General features: G+C 47.7%; 1 protein-coding gene across 4 annotated transcripts in view; it reads right to left on the bottom strand.

Moving 5' to 3' along the window:
• Positions 1–3,027: 3,027 nt before the first annotated feature.
• DYM (dymeclin) overlaps positions 3,028–26,198 on the bottom strand; it is a 375,320-nt gene continuing 352,149 nt past the window's right edge. For 3 of the 4 annotated variants that reach the window (XM_033421381.2, XM_049697847.1, XM_049697848.1), the window contains one exon: positions 4,896–5,294. In XM_033421381.2, the coding sequence (XP_033277272.2) occupies positions 5,145–5,294 (150 nt within the window). In that variant the 3' untranslated portion in view covers positions 4,896–5,144. Of the gene's footprint in view, positions 5,295–26,198 lie in introns of all 4 variants that reach the window. The other variant, XM_004266082.4, reaches the window with a different exon arrangement.

Below are 26,198 nucleotides of genomic sequence, written 5' to 3'. Positions count from 1 at the left end.
ATTTGCGATTTGTTGGGGCTTCTTGAATTTATGGTTTGAAATATTTCATGAGTTTTGGAAAAGTTCTCAGCCAATATTTATTTAACTATCCCACTCTTTACGCTTTTGATATCCTCACTGTATCCTTCATGTCTCTTAACCCTCTATTTGCTATCTTTTAAAAATTTATTTACTTTTGGCTGCAGTGGGTCTTTGTTGCTGCATGTGGGCTTTCTCTAGTTGCGGCAAGCGGTGGCTTCTCTTGCTGTGGACCACGGGCTCTACATGTGCAGGCTTCAGTAGTTGTGGCACGTGGGCTCAGCAATTGTGGCTCACAGGCTCAGTAGTTGTGGCTCATGGGCTCTAGAGCACAGGGTCAGTAGTTGTGGTGCATGGGCTTAGTTGCTCTGGGGCATGTGGGATCTTCCCAGACCTGGGCTTAAACCCGTGTCCCCTGCATCGGCAGATGGATTCTTAACCACTGCACCACCAGGGAAGCCCTATCTTTTTGATTCTGGTTTTGCTCTGACTTTTCACCTTACTCAAGTTATAGAATTGCAAGTTTTCTAATTGCGTTGTTGAAATTTTCTGTAACTTGATTTTCTATAACTTTGACTTTTCACCTCTTCTTGAGCCCATCCACTGAATTATTCTGCATTTTTGTTATATTTTTCAGTTCTAGAATTTCCATTTGGTCCCTTTTATTGTTTCTAATTCTCTGAAATTCTTGGGCACGTGCTTTTTTTTCCTTTAACACAGAAAGCACAGGTGTTTCAAATTCTGTGAGACATCTGGAGCATGGGCATCTGGAAAATGCCCATTTTCCCCCTCTGGTATTTTATTTTTTTATTTTTTTTTTTGCGGTACGCGGGCCTCTCACTGTTGTGGCCTCTCCCGTTGCGGAACACAGGCTCTGGACGCGCAGGCTCAGTGGCCATGGCTCACGGGCCCAGCCGCTCCACGGCATGTAGGATCTTCCTGGACCGGGGCATGAACCCGTGTCCCCTGCATCGGCAGGCGGACTCTCAACCACTGTGCCACCAGGGGAGCCCTTCCCTCTGGTTTTAATTCATGTCATTTATATTATTTGGTCTTCTCATATACCTGGATATTTGATTGTAACAGAAATAATTTGAGGCCTTGCGTTGTGCTCCTGTCTTAAGTCAGCTTGGGCTGTTATAACAAAATACCATAGACTGGGTGGCTTAAACAAGAGACATTGATTTCTCAGTTCTGAAAAGTATGAAAAGGTTGGAAAGTCCAAGATTAAGGTGCTGGTTGATTACATTCCTGGTGAGGGCTTTCCTCCTGGCTTATAAACAGTGGTCTCTTCGCTGTGTCTCCACATGTTGGAGAGAAAGATTTCTCTCATGTCTCTTCTTATAAGGGCACTAATCTCATCATGGGGCTCCACCATCATGGCCTCATCTAAACCTAATTACTTCCCAAAGGCTCTACCTACTCATACCATCACACTGGGGGTTAGGGCTCAATACATGAAATTTGGAGGATACATTCAGTCTGTAACAGTTCGTGTCCTCCAGAGAGAACATACATTTGCTAAGCACTGGGGGCACTAGTAATCTGGTTTCACCTCAATCCACATTCGGTGACTGAGGTGATTTAGAAGCTGGGTCACAGTACCCATGAAAGATGGTCTGCTGATAGTAATGGAGCACCAGGTAATCCAAACCAACCCTCCAGCTAAGGGGAACTTGGAAATCTGGACGAAATATTTTAAAATTTTGTTGCAGTCAGCTCAGAGCCAACAGAATCGTGAAGCATTACCTGGTTAGTCATATGAGACTGCTTTCCTTCTGGAGGGGAGCTTCTGCTACTTCCAGAGGCTGTGTCTGAGTAGCTGGCACTTTTGATAGCTTTGTGAAGTCAGGACGGTAGGGGTTGCCACACATGACCTGATCAAGCGGGTGGGGAGCTCCCGATGAATCTCCCTGGCTTTGGGTGGGAGATCCCAAACGGACGTACCCTAATGAGATCGAATTTTATGCTTTGAATTCTTAAAAAATAAAAATGCATTATTTGCTGTGGCTTGTGCTATAATCCATTCCTCAGCTGTGTCATATTCATAGGAAGCATGGCTCTTTGTCAGAGACTAGAAGCTCCCTGACTCCTGGAAGCGACGTAGGACACTGGAATAGCCCTGAATTTGGTGTCAGTATGCCCAGGGATCAGCCCCCAATATCAAATGGCAGCTACAGAAACTGCAGGCACAGTGCTTAGGAGGAGATTAAGAGACCAAGGGTTGACCTTGCAAACTCAAGCTTATAAAGTATCAGAAAGTACCACACCTCTAATTTATGGCTCTGGAAAGCAGTGACTCAGTTATGCAGAGAGCTACAACGTCTAATGCAAAACCCTGGCTCCACAGAACCTACAGGGCAGTATGTTGCCTAAAGAATGATATATTAAGAAATTTAGGGCCTAAAAGCACCCCCCACTAAACGTTCCTCTTGGGGGTACCCTAAACAAGCTGGAGGAAGCTACTGAGTGTTCTGATTGACACTGGTCCTATGTTCTTTCCTCTCTCCATCTTCTACAGTTCCTGCGATTTCCTTCCGAAGGAGAGGACTGTGTGTGCAGTGTACTTTCTGTGCTCCGGGGATCTTCTTTTCTTTCCTTTCTCTGTCTTTGTCCTTGAGCTGCTCCACAGCCTTGCTTCCATCTGCACTGTTGAATGGTGGCCATCCTGTGATGCCAACCTTGTGAGGCTGTTGTTTACAGATCCTGTGACACCAGCCTCAGTGGGTGATGTGGGAACCAGAGTTATAATTCTGAAGCTTTTTTGCACAGTGCCTTGAACTCTCGATAGGAAAGGTGCTATTGAAAGGGGCACATTCTTTTAAAAATAAATATTATGACAGAACCCTTTGTTGAAGAGATGACACGTTGCAATAACAGCTCTGTATCTTGGGTAAAATCAGATGTTAATTTACATTCAAACACATGATGGTCCTGTATTGCCTCATTCTACACATTTTTACTCTGTGGAAAACCAAACAATTTCTAAGCAAATTAATGCAAGCATAATTCAAGTTTATCATTTAAATTTATTGTCATGTAATAAATCTTCCATAAAAATAAAGAGGAGACTCCTGGCGGATTTGCAGAGTGGAAGCAGTGATGCAGTGGTGTCTGGGAGTGTGTACTCACACACTTCCTCCGAGGTTGTAGCCCCAGCTGAGCTTTTAGGCCAGCAAGCACTTCTACTGTGTGATTAATTAAAAGTGGCGGGGAGGGAGGGAGAGGACACTGCCAGAGAATGGGGCTTTGGGGTCACCTGGTGAGCCAGGTGGCCTGGGCAAGAGACTGCAGGACTCCCTCGATCAAGGCTTTCTTGGTAGTTTGCGCTCGATGACCAAGTTCTGGGGGACCATATCTCCTCCTGTCACAAGAACTGACGGTCCTGCAGCCCAGTGACTCTTAGTTCTGGGGTCCTACCAGGGGCTCAGCTGCTCCATGTGACCCTTTAAAAATTGTGTTTTGGTTTAAATGAAGGAAAGCAGATCAAAGTGCTTTGGAAACAAATTAAAGCTATATATCACGTTCCCATATAGGAAATAAAAATAATTGCTACCTGAAATGATAATCCGATCATGTCCCCTTTCTGACTGGAGGATTCCTCCTTCCACCTTCCAACTGCCTCTCCCCACGAGCCAGACTACGCAGAAGCGCTTCACATGACTCGTCTGCGGGTCTGAGGCCCTGTCCGTGCGACCTCAGGCAAGAACCAGAGTCCCCAGCCACTCGTGCAGACACGTCAGAGGCCTGAGGCCGAGGAAGCAGCGGGCAGGCCGCACACGCCTCCTGGGTCCACCCGCCAGTGACGGCCCTTCCTCAGTCAGTCAGCCGCAGGGAGCTTCGGTCTCAGCCCCTGTCCTGATGAAGGTGAAACCGCCTGGCCGACCTCAGAGGCTGCTGAGGCGATGGAGCGGCCAGGCTTTTCATGAGTGGAAACCACACGGACGTGCACTGACACGTCATGCTTTCAGCCTTTCCCAGAGCTCGGTGTGACAGAAGCTGTCTCCTCCCGGACCCTCAGAAGATGGTGATGAACCAAAATGACTCCAGCCTCCAGGCCGGGGACACAGGGACAGGGGAGAGAAGCTGCCTCCGATACAGATTAGGCAACGGCAGGCTGAAACGGGTGCTCGGTCGGTCTCATCTGGGATTATGTGCTTCCTATGCAGAAAAGCAAATACTTCTTGTGTCTTTGAGAGTGAAACTAGGCCGTGAAGGGGTGGCCATGGACCTAGAGCGTGACTCGAAAGGCCTGTCCCCTCTGTCCTCAGTGCCCACTGCTCTGCTCAGGGCGACCCCAGCGGCTGTTTCCCTCAGAGAAGCTCAGGGAGACAACTGCGATCACACAGGCCCCAAAGAGTTTAAACAAAGTCAGAAGTGGAGAGAAAAACGTGTTTACTCTCATGTGGAATACTGTATTAATCAAATTGGTCTCCTTTTTCTCCTATTAGTCTAGACTCCAACTTAATTCAGCTACAGCTCAGAGGCCAAATCCACAAAAAAGCTAATCCGGGCTGCATGAGAAGGAGCCACTTCTTTCTTTGAGGGAAAGATTCCAGGATCTAAAGGCTCATATCCAACCGCCCAGGCTTATATCATGGGCCTTCTGAAAGGTAACTGCATGCATACACGGCCTCATTTCCTTATTAATTCCTGTCTTGTCATCTTTTCAGGTTGGTGTTTCTCAATGTTGAAACACACACACACATGACCAAAACAAAAATCCTGAACATGCAGGGGGGGAAAAGAAAAAAAAGAAAAGGAAAGAAAAGAAAAGAAAAGAAAAAGAAGTATGTACTGGTACAGTGTTATGCGCCTAAGGCATCAGCTTCCTGGAAAAGCTCTAGATTTTTGGTTTCGAAATAAAATGCATGAGAAATAGCAGCTTTTTACATTTATTAGTGTTGTGTGCCCCCCCCCCTTTTTGCACTATCATCTAAACTGAGTGACCTACTGCCAACTGGCACCAATGCTCCAAACCCAAGCGTGCAAGGAAAACACGACTGTGTGACCCTCCTTAACAGAAGACGCACCAGGGAATCTGTCTACCTCTGTTCCCCAGAAAGAAAATAACTAGAAGGGCTGCTTGGCTGGAGGGGGTCAGGGTGGGAGACGGCGTCCCGTCCTCAGTCGGAATCCATCGTGAACAGCTGGATGTCCTGAGGGTTCCAGTACAGGCCTACCGCTGAGTTGTACACCAGGGACCAGACATAGGGGATAAAAAACTCCTCGGGCTGCTCCTCTTCCACATATTTGAATTTCAGTTCTGGAAATTTCTGCAACGAAAACAGGATGATGTAATCAATCTCACAGCCCCATTGGAAAGCAGCAGCAGTTTATACGCGGCGTGTGTGCAGGGTGCAGGGAGCCCACCTTCCCTGACTGGTCGGAGGGCCTGTGAGCCCCGGGGCCACAGATCCAGCTTCCAGATGACTCTGGAGGACACGTGAATCACCTGTAGGAAGGGCACAACCCCACCGGCCCTGGTCAGGGACGTCAGTGTGCTGAGAGGAGCAGGGACCTGGAGGGGATGAGGTGGGGTGAGAAACCTCAGGGAGGGAAACAGGCCCCGCCCAGGTACAGACAGCGTTCAACAAAGACTATCTACCTCACCACTGGGATACTGATGGCTGGGCCTCCTTGAGACGCTTCCCTCTCAGGGCTGCGTCACCGTGGAGGTGAAGACTTCCCTTCACAGCTCCTCAGCCTTGACTGTGCGGGCAGGCAGCGCCCACGGCGGGCCTCGGTCAGGGCTGGGGGCAGCAGCTCAAGCCCCCTCTTCCTCCTCCTGGCGGAGGGGGCGGTGGGGATGCTCTGGCTTTGCGGCGGGTGCAGTGGAGGTGATTCCTGGCTCTACAAAGGCTTCCAGGCGACCGGGCCGCTCTCTGCAGTCCCGGCTGATAAGTGAGAACACGTGCAGTTTTGAGGTCCTGTAAGTAGCACTTCCACTGCAGCGTTTCACCAGGATTCGGGGCTTTTGATTTTCTAATTTTACTCCTGACCTATTTATTCCAGCCAGGGCAGAGGAAGTAATTCCTCCTTCAGCAGCCTGAGGGGCTGCTGGCATCTACTAAAAGCCCCCGGGCTGCCTCCCAGGCGAAGGTGATTCTGACAGGAGTGGCTGCAGTTTGGTGACCTGTGTCCCAGGTGGGGCGGGGAGAAGGCAACAGTGTCCTAAGACGAGGGGCATGGCGGAAGGTCGTGGGAGGGGGCTGAAAGGGACAAGAGGGGAAACACACGCACAGAACGTGTGGCCCACGAGGGCAGAGATTTCTATGCCCGTTGTGTTTGCCGCTGTGTCCCCTTAAAGGGTGGCCAGACACTTAATAAACAATTTGATGAATGAATCAATGAATCAATCACCCATATAAGGACCAACATGTCCCAGGCACAATGATAAATACTTTAGGTGTATTATCTTGTTCAATCCCTCTTATGTCAGTCATTCATTGATTATCATACTGGTTGAACGTCTGCTTCTCTGCACCAGGCCACGTGTGCACCAGGGCCTGGAGATACACAGTCCCTGTCCTCACAGAAGGTGCCTTCTCGTGGAGCAGAGGGACAAACAGAAGCAGCAGCAGCAACAAAACAATGATAACAGAGTAGGAAGAAGGGAAGGACTAGGGGCTCGAGGCCTGAGGGAGGTGGGGAGGGGCAGCCAGGGAGGGAAGAGGGAAGCGTGTTCTTTCTGAGGGAGCAGCACGGAGGGAAGGCATGAGGTGCTTGACGCTGGAGGGAAGAGGAGGGGCGGAGGGAGAGTAAGCCCTGGCGAGCAGGGCCCGGAGGGGAGGACGCCGCCACGTGAAGAATCCTGGCCTCCACGTGAAGGGCCCGGAAGCCTTTGAAGGGTCTCAGAAGGGGACCAGATGAGAGTGACTCTGTGCAGGGACCACTCTGATCACAGAGTGGAGAAATGGAGGGCATCCGGCTGGGACAGGGCCTGGTCCAGGTGAAGGGCAAATGGGCCTGAACTAAAATGACCCTAGTTGGGTGGATTTAAAAGATTTTAAAGAGAAAAGGGGGTGGAGGGAGTAGGGGAGCCACACACACACCCAGAGTTAGAGTTTTTTTTTTTTTTTGCAGTACGCGGGCCTCTCACTGTTGTGGCCTCTCCCGTTGCGGAGCACAGGCTCCGGACGCGCAGGCTCAGCGGCCATGGCTCACGGGCCCAGCCGCTCCGCGGCATGTGGGATCTTCCCGGACCGGGGCACGAACCCATGTCCCCTGCATCGGCAGGTGGACTCTCAACCACTGCGCCACCAGGGAAGCCCCAGAGTTAGAGATTTTTAAGACAACATTTGCAATGATTAAGACTAAACATCTAAGTGCTGGATCCTCAGAGTTCCAGAATGATGCCAGAGGGGTGGCGTTAAGCAGGAAATGCTTTGTGGCAAGGTGAGTTTTGAGCTAAATCTTAAAGAACTGTATAGGAATTCGTGCAAAGGAGGGTCCTCTGGTCATGGATGTTACTTCAGCATACCACAGACGGCACAGCCCCCATCTGTTATGGCTTTAACGAAAACCAATTCTATTCCACAGCTCCCAGGGCATCAGTAAATATAGAATATACACAAATGGGTTTTATAAGTGGCCCGGACTCCAGCACTACCTACCCCTATATCCTCCCTCATACACTTTTTACCCCATACTTTGCAAAACTACTCAGCCTTTTCAGACCACCAGTGTTTCAAATCAGTTCTTTATTATCATCAGTGTAAGGCTGAACGTCTCCGTGTGCTGAGGGCCATAATGTTTACAGTGCAGAGGACAACTTCCCCCACTGCGCTCGTGGGGTCAGTCTGGCTGACAAGGTGTGATCAGCTCAGGGATATGACACTACTTCCAGCACGTACTGATCTGACTGGAATTCAGCTAGGTCCCCCAGCTTTCCATTCCCTTGTCATCCACTCAGTAAGTCTCCTTGAATCCCTCCCACCCTGGGCCGAATCTCCCCCACTCTCTGGGTGCACCATAGCCGCTCAGCAGCTGGGTGGTCTCTGGGGGCCTGGGGCATCCTTGATGAGCCTCCTCACATGTTCTGTGCTGCTTCCGGCCTGGCATGGGGTTCTCAGGTGTGGGGACAGGGTTCCTGGAGGTGGCAATAGGCCTCTGTCATGGAATCAGGTGTCTTATAGGTAGCCACGCAATGATATTCTTTTCCATGAAAAGTCTGCCTTTGCAGCGGTAGGGTGCGGCAAGCAGCCGCCACCAACCGAGCACTCCCTGGGCACCAGGTCGCTCTGGAGGCTCCCCACTCGTGTCGCAGTCAGTCACGACGCTGTCCTGCTGAGGCCCACGTGGCCAACCCCACCAATGGAAGGTGAAGCGGGGCCTGGAGCAGCTAGGTCACACAGCCTGTGGGCTGGAGTCAAGATTGAAGCCTGGGCCTCCCTGGTGGCGCAGCGGCTGAGAATCTGCCTGCTAATGCAGGGGACACGGGTTCGAGCCCTGGTCTGGGAGGATCCCACATGCCGCGGAGCAACTAGGCCCGTGAGCCACCACTACTGAGACTGCACGTCTGGAGCCTCTGCTCCGCAATGAGAGGCTGCGATAGTGAGAGGCCCGTGCACCGCTATGAAGAGTGGCCCCCGCTTGCCACTAGAGAAAGCCCTCACACAGAAACGAAGATCCAACACAGCAAAAATAAATAAATTAATTAATAAACTCCTACCCCCAACATCTAAAAAAAAAAAAAAAAAAGATTGAAGCCTGGGTCTGAATGGGTGGGAAGGTCAGTTTGAAAAGATACCACGGTCATAGCCACCCTAGTGCTTTGTCCTAAAATCCAATTCTCCAAGGCTCCATGGGGCCCTTCGGGGTCAGTCCTGTGCCCTTTCACCGTATGGACAGAATGCAGCACACACACTACTGGTCCTGATAGAAATGACCGAACCCACAATGATGTCAAGAATCAAGAAAGTATGGGGGACTGTGTGTGAAGAAGAAAAGAACTTTACCCCCTAATAATGAGGACGCAAGTCCTAGTTCTTGGAATGGCCTCAACTTTAGAAAACTTCTCATGCTGTCTTGGAGAGAAGTGAGGGGCTGGGGGAGCAGAGGTGGTGGTCTGAAAAGGCCAGAGTCCCCCGCATTGCCTCTTTCAGCTGGAATAATAACCTCCTACATTTCTAAGTGGTAACGTCACCAATAAGGCTTCTTGCTCATAGTGATAAAAATGACTAAAAGATGTGAAACCTTTTCTCCAGCGAGTGATGTATTTAGGGGTGTTCCTAGGAAGACAGGCCTTAGGAAAGGGTGTGAGGCAACTTACCCGAGACTGCTCTCTGCACCTCCAGGGAGGGTGGGATGGGAAGTAAAACGAGCAAGCTGCTTTCCTAAGAATTCCCTCCAACTGAATTAAAGAAACTTAGGCAAAACCTGCTCAGTGGGGTGGCACTATGTTCATGTGCTGGCACTAAGTCTACCCGTCCTCATGGGTTTGGGGAAATTCTGATGACTTTCCAGTTAGGAAGAGTAATGAATCAAAGACTGCCTTTAGATCACACACAGGCAGATCTAGGAAAAGGCCACCAGGAGAAGTACCTGGAACCCCCGTGGTTACCCTTCCCACCACCTGGTAAAAACGGAGCTGACAATGCCTCGTTTTTAGTCTTGGCTCGAGTTTAAGTCAAAACAATAATCCATCTTACTCTGGAGTAAGTGTCGTAAACAAAATCTCAATGTAGGGTGATATCCAGAGTGGCAAGAATATCCATATCTAATATAAAATAGTACATAAAAAATACTATAAAAAAGCATCAACTTTACCTGACAACAGCAATGTATTTCATTATGAAGTTTTTCAAGCTGATCAATGATTATTTCTATGGAAGTTCTCCATAAAAACTTAATTAATTCTGAGATTATGGGTAACGTTTATAGCTACCATAACTGATTACGTATTACATAGCAGGAATGTTCAAACACTTGACATATAGTTACTCATTTAATCTTCGAAGTAACTAGAAAAAGTACCTGAAAAGCAGGCATATGATCCGAGCCCTAGCCCCACCTTTCCTCATTCATTCATTCATTCATTCATTCAGCAAATACGTACTGAGGGCCTACTGTGTAGCAAGCACAGTACTAAAAACATAGCTGTGAATAAGATGTATACACTCTCAGCATTTAAGAGCTGAAAGGAAGTCCAGTCCGTATTAGCCAGGTGACTTGGGACAAGTCTTGTACCCTCACTCAGACTCAGGCTCTTAAAAGGTGGAGTTTACTCTACTCTGAGACTTTGAATTTAACCGTTCTATTTCACAGAAATGAGATGAGCCATGGAAAAGCGCCTCACACACTTTTGACGAAGCACTCAGTAAATGTTGCTATTATGACTGACATTGAAGTGATATGCAAATGTAAGGTATGCTCTTATTTTAGAACTTTCAGTGATCAAATCTAAAGACTAGAAATACCCCCTGGCCTGGTCCTAAGCCCGTGTCTCTTATTCTACCCAACTGGACACTTCTCACTTGGCAACCCTGTTTCCTGACTCTGTTATTAATAACAGAAACATAGGATTTCCCTGGTGGCACAGTGGTTAAGAATCCGCCTGCCAATGCAAGGGACACAGGTTTGAGCCCTGGTCCAGGAATATTCCACATGCCGCGGAGCAGCTAAGCCCACGCACCACAACTACTGAGCCTGTGCTCTAGAGCCCGCGAGCCATAACTACTGAAGCCCACACGCCTAGGGCCCGTGCTCCGCAACAAGAGAAGCCACCGCAATGAGAAGCCCGCACACCGCAACGAAGAGTAGCCCCCCGCTCGCCTCAACCAGAGAAAAGCCCGCACACAGCAACGAAGACCCAACACAACCAAAACCCATAAATAAATAAGATAAAATAATAAAATAAATAAATTTATTAAAAAAAAGAAACATAAAGAACCTGGGCCTCCCCACGTGAAAACCCAGGAACAAGTGCTGACAAATGGCTTAAAAGCGACAGACTCATCTGCATTAACATTTTTTTTTTTGCGGAGCACAGGCTCCGGACGCGCAGGCTCAGCGGCCATGGCTCACGGGCCCAGCCGCTCCGCGGCATATGGGATCCTCCCGGACCGGGGCACGAACCCGTGTCCCCTGCATCGGCAGGCGGACTCCCAACCACTGCGCCACCAGGGAAGCCCCCCATTAACATTTTTAAAGAACAAAGTTCTGTCACTGCAAGAAGCTAGGTTCTGAAGACCTGCCTTCTGTCCGTCTCAGAGTCCTCACTTGGTGAACGGTGAGTTAAGTGAACGAACGCGTGGCTTCACGTCTGCCCACAATCCTGTGACGTAGCTGTTTAACTCAACTCAACTGAGGGGAGCGTGCGGCCGTGTGATGAGAAGAGAAGGGTCACCTCTAAGCCGTATTTGACACCAGGCTCACCGTCTCCCTGGCTGATTATGTGGCATGTTCAACAACCTCCGACAGCGGTGTGGCATCTAACCCCGAGGGGCCCTGGCTGAAGCGGCTGAGGTGACCAAGAGCGAGGAGGCCGACGCCGGGCCTTCTGCTAGCTCACAGGGCCCACCCCGCTCAGGGGAAGTGACGCGCTGACAGTGCCCACGTGCCGGTGCTTTTCACTTCGCCCACGACCACCCGGGTAGCAAAAGCGGCACCTCTCAGCTCATCGGCGTATCTCCTTCATGGCAATTGGGGATTAGCTTGTGCATGTGTTTGTTTACTCAGGTACCATCTGTTTCCCTACTAGAATACAAGCCCCAGGAGGGCAGGGACCTTGCGAGCACCTGGCATACTACTGACACTTAGGAGATGCTTGTTGAATGATGAGTTAAATGAACAAGCGCATGACTTCAAATGTGCACATAATCCTGTGACACATATTAACTCTACTGAATGACTAAGAAAACCAAGGTTCAAAAGGATAAATAACACGCCAAAGAGGACAGAGCTAGGAAGCGGTAGAGCCAGAGGCTGAATGAAACTACACCTCTCCTCTGCAGCCTCTCCAGAGTCAACAGGTGCTCAGCTGCGTGCTTCTTGAAAATGTCTATATCCTGCATGGACGGGAGGCTTCCATGTCTTTCCAGTAATGATAGTGTGCCTCAAACACTTCTTCCATGTCCCCCGGCCACCAAGTTGCTAGCCTTTTGTGCCTGAGTGTCCTCACGGGGAAGGGATGGAACTGATCTCCGGCTCTGGAGTCCAGGTGACCCCAGGCTGGGGGTCAGGAGGCCTTGGCTCTGTCTTGGCTCAGCTACTGGCAGGCTGAAGAGTTTGGGGCCAGTCACAGCATTTCTCCAGGACTCAGGTGTCTCACCTTGTGTAAAATGAAGGACCTTTAAGCTCCTTCTGATTCCTTTGGGTGTGGTTTTACGAGATGACCCCAGTAAGGTCTACACACTGGCATTCTCTGCATGCCTCCCGGGCTCTGCTGGGCCCACCTGGAGAAAGGGCTGAATGAGTTGGGTTCAGCGGGAACCCCCAAGTCAGGCACTTGCTGGTTTGCACTTAGCCAGGCTTCACCTGGGGGCAGTCTCAGCGGAGACGGTCAATATCTGAAGGTTCCTGAGCTGTCCTGTGGGTTGACAGCAGTTGGTTTTAAAGACTAAGACTCCCAATTGCTTAAAATCAAGACAAACGGGAGACCATGGTTGAGCTGCTGTGGCCTGAGAGCTCGTGGCTAAGTGGGCTGAGGTCCCAGGCGTGGCCCCGTCTGTGCTAGAGAATGAAGGCCCGGCCCCTTCCATGGAGCGTGCACCACTGGACATGCGGGAACCCAAAGAGCAAGCACAAACAGAGCAGCAGGGACACACTTCTATTACGAGCAAAACTCAAACACTGCAGACAGCACGCTCGCACGCCCCTTGAGCTCCAGCACCAGTTCCTCTCGCCTCAAGGCTACAAGTGAGCTGTGAGATATATATATATATATATATATATATATATATATATATATATGTTTGCAACTTTCCTGTAACTCTATTTTTTTTATTCTTTATACAATTTTTTTAACATCTTTATTGGAGTATAATTGCTTTACAATGGTATGTTAGTTTCTGGTATTATTTCTTAAGTTACCTGCTTGAAACTTTTCACCAGCACTTAAAAGGTTCATAAAGGGGGATAAAGCATAATTAGCAAGAAAAACAGAGCATGTTCTCTAGGACGGGCTATAACAAAGTGAACATAACAAAGCACAAGGTAAAAAGATTCCTTTTTCCTGCAATGAGTTGTTTTTAAGACAGTGTACTGGGAACAATTTAAAAGGGTGAATAATAGGCATAAATCGCAAAAGAGTTTGGAAAACACTGTTCAGTCGACCTGACCGAATGGGAATGCAGCCTCGGCGTAACTAGCTGTGTCCAAGCTGCACCAAGTTTGACCCCCCCCCAAGTCTCCCCGTCTGTCTAGCCAGACAGAGAGCCCACATGGGCTGAGAGTGAAACAGACTTTCTTAAAAACATGTGCTCCTCGGGACTTCCCTGGCACTCCAGTGGTTAGGACCCAGCGCTTTCACTGCCGCGGCCTGGGTTCTATCCCTGATCAGGGAACTAAGATCCCACAAGCCGTGTGGTCAAAAAAAAAAGAAAAAGAAAAAAAGTGCTCCTTTAATCCTCTTAGAAGTCTGAGAGCTAAGGAAAAGAAAGGCAAAGGGTTTTATTTAGCACTAATGACACTGGGGACACATTTTGTCAGAATTCAGCCCAAGAAATGTCATAGTCTGAATGCCAGATCAACAACCTAGAAAAAAATCACTCGTTCCTTGATGTTCTTTTCAAGCCTGTGGAGAACGCTAATGCCATCCTGTGATGGCTGGGGGAAGCCCAGCTTCCTCACTTGAGAGTGTCTTCACTCCTGACCCGGCCAGCAGGGCTCAGGCCACCTGGGCCTTCCCCCACCGCTACCTCATCTCCCCTCTCCCCTTCTCAGGGCCCTGTGGGCTCCAGCCAGTGACTGCTGGGTGCATGTGCTTGAGGACCCATTAAGGCTCTGGGAGACAGGAGGAGGGAGGTCTGGGGGGACAGGGGCTTTGACTTGACAGTTACGGCAAGCATTCATCTGGAAGGGGCTAGCAGAGGGCGGGGTGCTGGTCACCACAGGCCCAGGCTTTCACCCCTCTCTTTCTGAGACAGTTGTCTTGTGACTCAGCTCAACAAGGAGGGAAAAACCATCTCTCAAGCTTGGAGCTTGGTCTCAATCCAAAGCTACTTACAGCAATCTTGTTGTTTTGACTTTTGGAGCCAGAGGTAATGCTAGACTCTCAAGTTTGGCCGGAATGTTTTTATCAGCTCCAGTGAATCAACCCACCGCAGTGGGACATCCGGACGCCCAGCCCAGAGACGAAGCAAAGGTCTGATTTGGTGGTTGAGGTTCGGGTATAATAAGCAGACCAAAAGCTTTAAAGACTGTCTCTGCTTCAGTCATGTGATCTGGTGAAAACCCACAGGAAGTTCAGTGAACAGATGTAGGGCTCAACTGCAATAATTTTATTACCACAAAAGTTCAATGGAGTTTTCCCCCTTCCACCATTATATAGATAGCATCAGAAACTCTAGCAAGCCCCTGGCATGTTTCCAGAAAGTTTAGTGCAATTTAAAATCAAATAGCTATATAGCACATGACAAAAAATTCTTTCAAAGACTGTTTCAAGCCTCTGAACAGACAAGTGATGGGTGATGGTCAGTAGTGAGGCAGGCCAGTACTGCTGGGAGAGGGCGTGGGACAGGATGGACGAGGTGAGTTACTGCTGGCAGCACACACGTGGGCTGTGGTGGGCAGGTTCCATGCAGATGGAAAGTACCCTGTTTCAAGCTTTTGTCATAAGATATCCAGGTAGGCATTTACATGCAGTTATTTTATTCACAGGTGAATTTGGGATGAGCCAGTTTCCCTACCATTCCTTCCCTCATTTACTCTCATTGTGTAAACGCTGGTCCTTCAGTGATGGGTCCTTAAACACTGGTAAGAGCCAACTGTATACGAAGCATTGTGCTTGAGGCCATAGAGGAAAGAAAGAGGAATAACTGCTGCTCCTCTGACAGGGGGTATAATTTAGCAGAACGAATGAGAACAGTGGGAGCATGACACAACATGGAAGCGCACTGCCCCGGAAGGCTGCTCTCCCAGGCAGACTGGCCAACACCGGGGTTGGAAGACTGTAGGTGGCTTTGAACAGCAAACTCTAGGAGAAGCATCTATCTATATGATCAGTTCAGCTAAACTGAGCTTCCCTGGTGGTGCAGTGGTTAAGAATCTGCCTGCCAATGCAGGGGACACGGGTTTGATCCCTGTTCCGGGAAGATCCCACATGCCGCGGAGCAACTAAGCCCGTGCGCCACAACTACTGAGCCTGCATGCCACAACTACTGAAGTCTGCATGCCTAGAGCCTGTGCTCTGCAACGAGAAGCCACCGCAATGAGAAGCCCACACACCGCAAGAAGAGTCGCCCCCGCTCGCCGCAACCAGAGAAAAGCCTGCGCGCAGCAACAAAGACCCAACACAGCAAAAAATAAATAAAATAAAAATAATAATTCAGCGAAATTATGGTCTGAACAGGCCTGATCTGCAGGCTTTTCTATGTGTGATGGAATGAGCTGCAAATGGACAAATATTATTGCTTGACAAAAAGGAGATAAGCACTGGTCTATGAATAACAGCAACACTGAAGGTGGAGCAGTCCCATTTTATGCAAATCAGTTTCAAAATTAAATTCAAAATACAGAAAATTATAAAGGGCCATTGATTACAAGTTACAAATGAAGAAGTACAAAGCTAAAGTTAAGAAGCCCACCATGAGGTGGCTCAGAACACAGTTATAATACTTTGCATATCTAAGAGCACGATGGCTGGCTGGGCAGCGGGGACCTCAGGGGCTCCCTGGGAAGTAAGTTACCACCAAGAAGAGAGCTACAAGGTGAGCGGACACCTGTCCTGAAAGCTCAGGCCAAGCGACCACCTCTGAGTATTACAAATGACACTAATGATGTCTGTGACCAGTGGCAAAAAATAAAAAAACTCTTAGGAAAACAGAGGATACAACAGAAGGTTGAACCCACACTTGTGATGAGCTGTCCACCATCATGCCATCAGCCAGAATCGGAAGCCCACTGGAATCTGAAGCCTGAGCAAATGTCCCTGTTAGACCCTTCTCTCACAGGTCCAGATTGAGGTGGGTCATGAAAAGGAGGATGTCTTCAGTTTGAAATTTCTCTCTTTTCTGGGGGCTGCTGGGGCGGCCCAAAGGAGAAGGAAGTAAGGGCAGGTTCTCCCGCCGCAGGGGAAGTTTGAGAAAGGCTTTGACAGATGGGTTATGACCTGTGGGGGAGGGACTGGGGGGCAGAGAGGAAGCTGGCATTGCATGGAGAGAGACCCCTGTGAGCAAACAGCGAGGCCGATGGCTCACCCGTGGGCCTGGCGAGTCGTGTGGGACCAGCGCCCAGGCTCGAAGGCCAGCAGCCGGGGACGCTGCTGGAAGGACAGTGCACAGACAGGGAGGGGCCTTGAAGGCTGGGACAACAAGTGTCCATTCGGTGAGCTTAGAGTTGAGAGAATAGGTATGCTGCAGTTAGAAGTGACTAATTTAAAAGTCATTAGTTCAGGCTTCCCTGGTGGCGCAGTGGTTAAGAATCCACCTGCCAGTGCAGGGGACACGGGTTCAAGCCCTGGTCCGGGAAGATCCCACATGCCGTGGAGCAACTAGGCCCGTGTACCACAACTACTGAGCCTGTGCTCTAGAGCCCGCGAGCCACTACTGAGCCTGCGCTCTAGAGCCCGCGAGCCACAACTACTGAGCCTGTGCTCTAGAGTCTGCGAGCCACAACTACTGAAGCCCGTGTGCCTAGAGCCTGTGCTCTGCAATAAGAGAAGCCACTGCAATGAGAAGCCCGCGCACTGCACCGAATAGTGGCCCCCGCTCACCGCAACTAGAGAAAGCCACGCACAGCAAGAAAGAAACAAAGCAGCCAAAAGTAAAATAAATTAAAAAAAAAAAAAAGTCATTAGAGCTGAGATGGCAGTGGAAGTTGCCAAGTGTGTAAACTCCTCAAGAAGACTGAGCTGCAGTATTGAGTCAAAGCCCCTGTTTTGAAGGCAAATCAATTCCAATTCAGAAGCCTGGGAAGAGGAGAACGTTTTGATTCCACGGTGGCAGATGAAGGGCAAAAGTAGAGAATTTACTGGCAGAACTTTTTGTGCTGAAAGCGAGCCCAGAGGGGGAGCCACAGATAATTGGAATTGCTTGCCCTTCCTGCAGTGGGCTCATTATTTTGGACAGGGCTCAGATACCTGGCCAAGAGAGTGAGATGTCAGAAAAATAAATGCATTACTATGAAATAAAAGTCTAAGTAGAATATAAGCTCCATGAGGGCAGAGATTTTTTTTTTCTTCCCCACTGATGCATCTACCAGTGCTTAGAATATGGCCAGGGGCTTAACAGATATTTGTTGAGTGAATAAAGGAATGAATGAACAAAGAGGTAAAAACTGCTGTTTGTAGAAAAACACAGAGTTATGGTGGGGGGGAAATGAGTTGGGAAAATTGAGTCCTGCACTGGGTGAGTTAGTGGAATAACTGCCCAAATTTATCTGGGATAAAATGAGCCAAACTAAGCCCATGTCACTTTGAGAAGCAAATGAACTGACTTAACTGGGATTTGGGGGCAATACTTCAAACCTAATGGATTAATTTACTTCTCAAACTGCCTGTTCTCCTCGCTTACCACTATCCTACCACCGTCATATTGTCACTTACCTAGGAAAATCAGATCCCGAATAATGGATGACATTAATCTAGATGGTGATGGTCATATTTTATATTTCAATATATCTAATTATGAGCTCATGCACTAGTCACGAACTGATGTATAATATGTAAACGGAGACAAGTTCCATTTTTAATGAGCCCTTTACTTTTTACTCTTGTCAAGACTGTAATAGGTTTTTTTTTTAAAAAGGGGAGGATATGGCCTCAAAATGTAACACGTAAGTCCTAACTACCGTGTCTGTGACAATATTTCTTTACACTAATTTTTTTTCAGATTAATATGTGAATTAAGTGGGAGTGGGAGATGCAGATTTGGAGAAAGATTCTGAATCATGTTTAGGCCAATTCTGGCAAAGCAAGGATCTCTGCCATGTATGTAATGTCCATGCTGGGAGTTACATGTGGGCGACATGTGGCGGGTATGGGGGCAAGGGTACATGAGAGGCTTTGCTGGCAGGCTCCTGCCCAGACTGATGTGTCTCTGAGTGAAGGAGAGTTTGGGTGATTATATCAGGCAAGAAGACAGCCTGTGCCACAGTACGTCAAAGAGATATCCGGGAAACAGAATTCCTACTAAGACAAATGCACAGATAGGAAGTTGTCTTTGATTTCTTAAGAGTTATCTCCTTTGAACATTCTTAGGATTTACGTTATCAGCAAATGTGACAGTTTTTCAAGCCTTCAAGGGGCATCACCCATTCTTAGAAAAGTCATGCCTTAATTATTCCTTAGCAAGAAGTTGAAATGAGGCTCTGAGAATCAACGTCCCATGCATCTACTATATAAGAGGATTTTTTCCTCTGCTTATGGAAAGAAAAATCTATTCCCAGTGTTATAAGAAAGCCTTGTGGTTGCTAAACCAATGACGTTTTCGTCAATCTCCTTGGAGAAAATCCCACTTAAATCCCATGATTCTAAAGGTAAGCATTTTACAACATAAAGTTCAGTCTCAGTGCTTCCTGTGGCTGTATCTCCCAGTGATGCAAGCATGATCCGTGAGTGGAAGAGCCGGACCTGTGACTTCCTGTCAGATGCAACAGTCCTGGCCCCGTGGTTACTCCAACATGTGTGATCAATGAATCAAAAGCACAAAATTAGGTTTGTTTCCTTCTCTACAGTCATGAGGACTAACAAAGGGAATGAGGAATCTAGAGGAAAAGGAACAGAAGCGGAATGCTCCAGATGATTCCTGATAATCCTATTTGCTGTTACGAAGTGAGTCCACCTTAGATTTCACTCAGGGATGGTTATGTCATGTCAGGCAGAGCAATCTAGAAGATGGGCTCCCCCAGCTTCAACTAGACAGGTCTAGGTAAGCTAGAAAAATTCATATTACTTTCCTGAGCCTTGACACTAAGAGATCCTGGAATCACAGAATATCAGCACTAGAAGAGGCTCCCAATTTTGAAAAGAAGGTACAAAAATGTACAAATAAAACCACAAAAATCCTTAACAGTCATAAGTCCACCAAGTTAACTGGAATTCATATTAAATGACTAGTGTATAAGTTGATTTCTTCAAGAAATTGTTCTAAGATAGGGAACACATTCATTACCTCAGCCCAAAACGCCCCTCAGACTCAGGCTCGTTCCTTTTCGGGCAACAGCTGACACTTTCCAAAAATTAAAAAAAAAAATGCCATTGATAAAATAGTTGTGTTTTTTATCCCCTTGAAGCCAGTAAACATATTATTAAATGACTCAAAAGCTTGATTTGTTTTTTTTTTCTTTTTTTTTGCGGTACGCGGGCCTCTCACTGTTGTGGCCTCTCCTGTTGTGGAGCACAGGCTCCGGACGCGCAGGCTCAGCGGCCATGGCTCACGGGCCCAGCCGCTCCACGGCATGTGGGATCTTCCCGGACCGGGGCACGAACCCGTGTCCCCTGCATCGGCAGGCGGACTCTCAACCACTGCGCCACCAGGGAAGCCCCAAAAGCTTGATTTGGTGTCATGCATCACATTGTAAGATATCGTCTCACCGTGTTGTTCTTTTTTCTTTTTAATATAAATTTATTTATATATTTATATATATTTTTTATTTTTGGCTGTGTTGGGTCTTTGTTGCTGCATGAGGGCTTTCTCTAGTTGCGGTGAGAGGGGGCTACTCTTCGTTGCGGTGTGCGGGCTTCTCATTGCGGTGGCTTCTCTTGTTGCGGAGCACGGGCTCTAGATGTGTGGGCTCAGTAGTAGTGGCTCGCAGGCTCTAGAGTGCAGGCCCAGTAGTTGTGGCGCACGGGCTTAGCTGCTCCGTGGCATGTGGGATCTTCCCGGACCAGGGCTCGCACCTGTGTCCCCTGCATCGGCAGGCGGATTCTTAACCGCTGAGCCACCAGGGAAGTCCTCACTGTGTTCTATTTGTAAAATAGCTATCAATTGTGAAACACTCAATTGGTTGAAAACCTCAAGACAGGAGATAAGCAATGAATGCATCAGAAAGAACCAATCAAAGCAGTTTGTCTAATTTTTCTCAGGGAAAACATGAACAGGAAGAAGCAAAGACAGAGCAAAGTGGGTGGTGGGGTACATCACTGAAGGGCAGGAGGTGGAATGAGAGAAACACTAGCACACTACAGTTATGTGATTTGAGAACTAGGACCAAAATAGAAAACGGAGGGGCACCTACCTGACTATACATTAAACTGTAAAGCTAAAATAACTGAAATGGTGTAATACTCCTCCCTCTAACTTGGACCATCACAGATGTATATAATTTAGAATTTATACCTGCTGTGTTATAATCACAGAAGAACTAACTAAAAGAACTGTATAAAATATCTCATCTATGGAATACAGGATACATTTTATTTTATAGTTTAAAAAAAAGTGGTTGCGATTTAAACTTCCAAAAGTTTTGATTTTGAAAGTTTTAAGATCTAGAAATTTCAAAATATGCACAAGTACATGAAAGGCCAGAGGCTCCCACATTCATCAAACTTCTTCCTCCTCTCTTCTCACTCCATCTTAATCAGTTAACCAATTTGTTATGTGGAAAACACTGTGGGCTATGGCAAGTATAATGCAAAGTTCAGACTCTCAACGGGCTGAAAATCTAGTAAGGAGACAAAATGTAAATGTACAAACTAAACATTTAAACATCAATCTCATTGTTAAATACCGAGAAGAGTGATATAGAGAGTGAACTACTGAACAGTTTTCAGCAGGAAGAGATCAATACATCTGTCACGTCTGGGACAGTCTTCATGGAGGCAGGGGGACCTAGGCTGTACAGGCATGTAGAGAAGGGGCAAGGAAGCCACTTCAGGCAGGGACAAGCAAGGCAAGAAGGAAGAGTGGGTTCAGGGGCTGGGGGGCAGACAGTAGGCAAAGGAACATGGGGGTAGGCAGTGAGGGCTGAGGTTCTTAAGGTGGACTGGGCTCAGAGTTTGAATTGTACTTTATTCTTCCTGGACCCTTCAGGTATCAGGGTATCAGGCTGTAAAGAACGTAAGAAAAGTGGTGAAGTTTATTCAAATGACTGGGGGTAGAGGTGGCAGTGATAACGGTGATATATACGTTTTGTGTGTGTGTGTGACATTTCCCCCAACAAACTACACCCATTCCTTCTCACCACCCAAATTCGCGTTAGAGAAATGAGATCCACAGACCAGTAGCATCACCATCACCCGGGTAGGCACTTGTTAGAAATGCAAATTCTTGGGCCCCAAATATTCTGTGATTCAGGAAGGAAGAAGGGAAAGAAGGACCTGAGAGAAAAAGAATTTCAATTCTGGAGGAGCCATGTGTGGGAGTAAAGTTCTCACGAATCGGGAAGGGTGGAGACTGCAGAATGGCAAAGGCATCCCAGCACAGTGGGGTTGGAAGGACTCAGACACCGTCTTGACAGCTCCCTCAACTGGCATGTGGGGAAACTGAGGCTTACAGTAACAACCATTTATTTCAGGTGGCAAGACTAAAACGTGGCGGAGACCTAACAAGAAATCAGTATTTTGGGCCACTGGTTATGCTGGTCCTAAGACACAGACAGAAGCTGGGAACCATCTGTGTGGAGCCTGAAAACAAAGTAAAGGTAATTAGGGAGGAAAAAAAGGGAAAGGATGATTTAAAAAAATGGGGCTTCAAGACGATCTAGTAAGTGCAAATTTTGCTAGGAGCTTCCTAGTTCCACTAGTATGCAATCATTTCACAAATAACTAATGACTCTTAGGTTACTGCTGTCTTCAATGATGCTGACGTTAATGGGAGACAGATTCAGAACACGAAGTGTCAAGAGCTCTTTCTAATCCACAGTAGTAACATTCTCTTTGGCTTGAAGTTCTGAATGGGTCATGTAGGATCCTACTCGTGGCCCATCTTCTTAATAGCTCAGGGCCATGTGCACAACTCCCCCAAAGTGCAGAGTGGCCAAACAGGCAAGTTGCTCATGGGCTTTGGCTCGATAATTTTAATCCCATTACTTGGACAAAGGTCTCCCTGCAGTGAGAACGGGAAGGCAAAGATTATGACGAGCTGAAGAATGGAAAAGGCTAGACACAGACATGTTTCCCTCTAGGGTTCCAAGAAATACCCTGGGAGGGCTTATACAGAATGAATGAACCAGCGGCCAGTGGCTGACTACTAAGTAACAAGCACCCCTGCCCCGCCCCCCTCAGCCCCTCCGCACTCCCTGCCAGCCAGTGATTGCGCTGGTGCTGGCCCTGCTGTGAGGGTAGAGAGGGACTCCCAGCCCAGCCAGCAAATGAGAAATGCGGAGGGAGGGAGGGGGCTGAAGAAGACGTCAGAGTTTCCCAAGTCGTTCCAGTCACATTCCCATTTCTTCAGCTATCACTCTCTGTTCCCACTTCCCTGAAATAGAGGCAGGACCTTTAAGACAATTCAGAGACCTGACAGCCACGCAACAGGCTCAGGGTCCTTCTTAATTCTAGCACCATAATGAAACAGAACAACTAAACAGCCCACTAAAGAGAAGGTATTTTTATTGTCAATATTATGGCAGAAAAGAAAAATACTTCAAATTCTCTGCTTTCCAAAACCAACACAGAGAGAGGATACTAAACAAGGCACAGGTGATGTGATCACAAATCAAATATGACCTGGATCTCAGATCACATGCCACTGAGGAGGACACTCACGGAAAGCTCACGGAAGACACTCACGGAAAGACATTCACGGAATGAACGTGAAGACGTTACCACTTGGACGCTGAAACACAGATCAAATCTTCCATTTGCAAAAGCCTATTCTTTGCCATTCATGAATCCTGCTTTTACCCTTTCCTATACCAAAAAACACAGGTTTTAAGTTTCATGTCTTAGTGTGTTGTTAGAAGTTTAAAAACTGGCCCCCATATCTAAAATGGAGTATTGTGCAGGCTTCAGGGCAGGCTGGAAATTTAACTGCACTGGTATAAATGCACGTGACTTCAATTTTTTTCCCATAATTTTCTTATAAAGGGAATGTTTTACAACTTTATGAATAAGCAATAATACTGCAGGCAGATTAAAAAAAAAAAGTGCTCAGAGGTGGCAAAGCTGTGGTAATAACCACCAGGACCAGGAGGCCCAGAAAAGAGTGACTCTACACGCTGTGAAGAGGGCTGCTCCCGGAGCCCCAGGCTTTCCGCTGACACGGCTCATGTACTGGGTCAAAGCATCACATCTACCCTTTCACCTCTGTACAGTCTTGAAAAGGGGTATTTCGCAAACTGGAAATGTAAAATAAAAAGGACTGTCCTGGGGCTTCCCCGGTGGCGCAGTGGTTAAGAATCCGCCTGCCAATACAGGGGACATGGGTTCGATCCCTGGTTGGGGAAGATCCCACAAGCCGTGGAGCAACTAAGCCCATGCGCCACAACTACTAAGCCTGCGCTCTAGAGCCCGCGAGCCACAACTACTGAGCTCATGTGCCACAATTACTGAAGCCCGCTCGCCTAGAGCCCGTGCTCCACAACGAGAAGCCACTGCAATGAGAAGCCCAGGCACGGCAACGAAGAGTAGCCCTCGCTCACCATAACTAGAGAAAGTCCGAGCACAGCAATGAAGACCAAACGCAGCCAAAAATGAAAGAAAGAAAAGAAAGAAAGAAAAAAGAAAAGAATAAAAAGGAATGTCCTTTGTATATGGAGGCAGTAGTCCTGGCCCTCAGCCTCGTTAACGCAGATCCTTTTAGGTGTGCATTTTTCTCTGATCTAGCCACACACCTTCACCTGGTTCCTCTCAGGAACACGGGCATAGGATTCAAAAGGGACTGGTTTCTTTACTGGCTTGTGGCCCCAGAACAGGGAGGGGGACCAGGTAGTGACAAGCGACTGTCATGAAACATTCTAACCCACGGCTTTCTCAGCTGCCCCCAGACCCCTTCCTCCACACTTTCAAGAAGCTGGAACTTCATCCTTCGTCTGGGCCCTCACACTTCTGTCCCCCACTAAATGACACTATTTTTTTAAAACCCTGTAAGGATGCAGCCTCTTCTGGAATTCCTCCAATTTCAAAGTTTCACTCTCAAGTTCTTGAAAATGAGGGCAGTTCCTGAAAGGCAGGTATAGCAACCGAGGACAAAAGAAGAATCATAAATTGTTTATTAGTCAGAAGAACTGTGCTAAAGATGCTGCAGCTATATTTAAGCCCCATTAGGTGCAAAGCAACCTGAGTAAAAGATTCAAATGTGTTTTGGGCTGAATGGAAATTCTAAAATTGAGGAAAAAGAGCTAAATTATCTGCAAGTCTTAAACAGCAGGACAGGTACCCAGAGGGCCAAAGACCTGGGGAGAACGGTGGTCAGAAAGAGCAAGGCAAGGAGGCTGGGAGCTGTGCTTGTTCCCGTTTCCTCCGCGGCAGTGGCTCTGTGTGCAGTGGGGACAGGCAGAGGTGGGACAAATGCAAATACCAACTGAGGGGGCCGGCCCTGTCATTCACACTCTGAAAGCCTAGACTGGGCCAGGCAGGTCATTTGGACTCCGGTCCCTTTTAATTCCCCAGCTCAGGCAGACTGGAGGTTGTAAAAGGCAGGCAGTTGGTACTTAATGCTCCTCATGGCAGTGGTCATACCTACCAATTATTTGAAACTGAAATAAACACTATGTTAAGGAAGCATAAACCTTTCAGACTAATATGTCTCTCTCCCATCTAGGCTCTGACAGGTATAATGGAGGGAAAATTCAGGATGTCTGAATTTTAGACTTGGCTCTGACACTAACAAACTTGGACAAATAACGTCACCCCTTTGACACTTAGTTACCTCATCTGTAAACCATTACTGCTGATGAGGCCTGCTCTGCCAGTGGCAGGGAGCTGATGTTGAAGTGACTCACGCGGGGCTGGGGGCCCAAAAAGGGCCAGGCGGGGCTGCTGGGCCGATCCTTGCCTTGTCCACAGAAGCAATGCCACAGAAGGGCCATAAAAGAGCCCGTCTCCTGCCCTGTGACAAAGGTCACACAGACAAAGGAAAACTGGGAATAGAGGGACCCCTCCCTTCTCCATTTTGGTTGGTTGCTTGGTCTATCTATCTATTTTTCAAAGCAATGCCTCAGAAGGCAAGTAAAACATCTGTAGGTGAAGCATTTGAAGATCTGTAGTCATTTCCAAAACATGACAATGGTTTACGAGAAGGAGTCTTATGCTTTATAACACAGGCTCTAATTATTCCAAATTTACATATTTCAATAAAGAAACATGCATTGTTGGGACTTCCCTGGTGGTCCGGTGGGTAAGACTCCTCACTCCCAATGCAGGGGGCCCAGGTTCGATCCTTGGTTGGGGAACTAGATCCCGCATGCATGCAGCAACTAAGAGAGGTCCGCATGCTGCAACTAAGAAGTCTGCATGCCACAACTAAGAAGTCCACATGCTGCAACTAAAGATCCCGCATGCCGCAAGGAAGATCCCGCATGCTGCAACTAAGACCCGGCACAGCCAAAATAAATAAATAAAAATAAATAATAAATAAAATAAATATTAAAAAAATAAAGAAACATGCATTGCTTATCTCTTAATTTACTTTCAGGGACTAACCACGGATAACTCAGTGTGTTATACACTGCAAGCATGAACATTAACTAAAATTAGAATTTACCTTGAAAACATTCCAAAACATTTTTTTTTTTTTTTTTTTTTTTGCGGTACGCGGGCCTCTCACTGTTGTGGCCTCTCCCGTTGTGGAGCACAGGCTCCGGACGTGCAGGCTCAGCAGCCATGGCTCACGGGCCCAGCTGCTCCGCGGCATGTGGGATCCTCCCAGACCGGGGCATGAACCCGCGTCCCCTGCATCGGCAGGCGGACTCTCAACCACTGCGCCACCAGGGAAGCCCCCAGAACATTTTAAAGGATATTTCTAAGGGAAATTCTAAATTTAAATAATCAACATACTATATTTTAGAACTTGGATGTAGGGAACACTTAAATAATAAAACACTTTTATACTTGGGGTTTACTTAGAGAAAGGAATGTAGAACATATGTTTCATTTTCTTAAGAAAATCAAAATTTGGGATAAATAAGAAAACAAGGTG

This window comes from Orcinus orca, chromosome 15, assembly GCF_937001465.1.
Source record: "Orcinus orca chromosome 15, mOrcOrc1.1, whole genome shotgun sequence".
Lineage (NCBI taxonomy): Eukaryota > Metazoa > Chordata > Mammalia > Artiodactyla > Delphinidae > Orcinus > Orcinus orca.
This window is presented reverse-complemented; position numbering and strand designations above follow the sequence as displayed.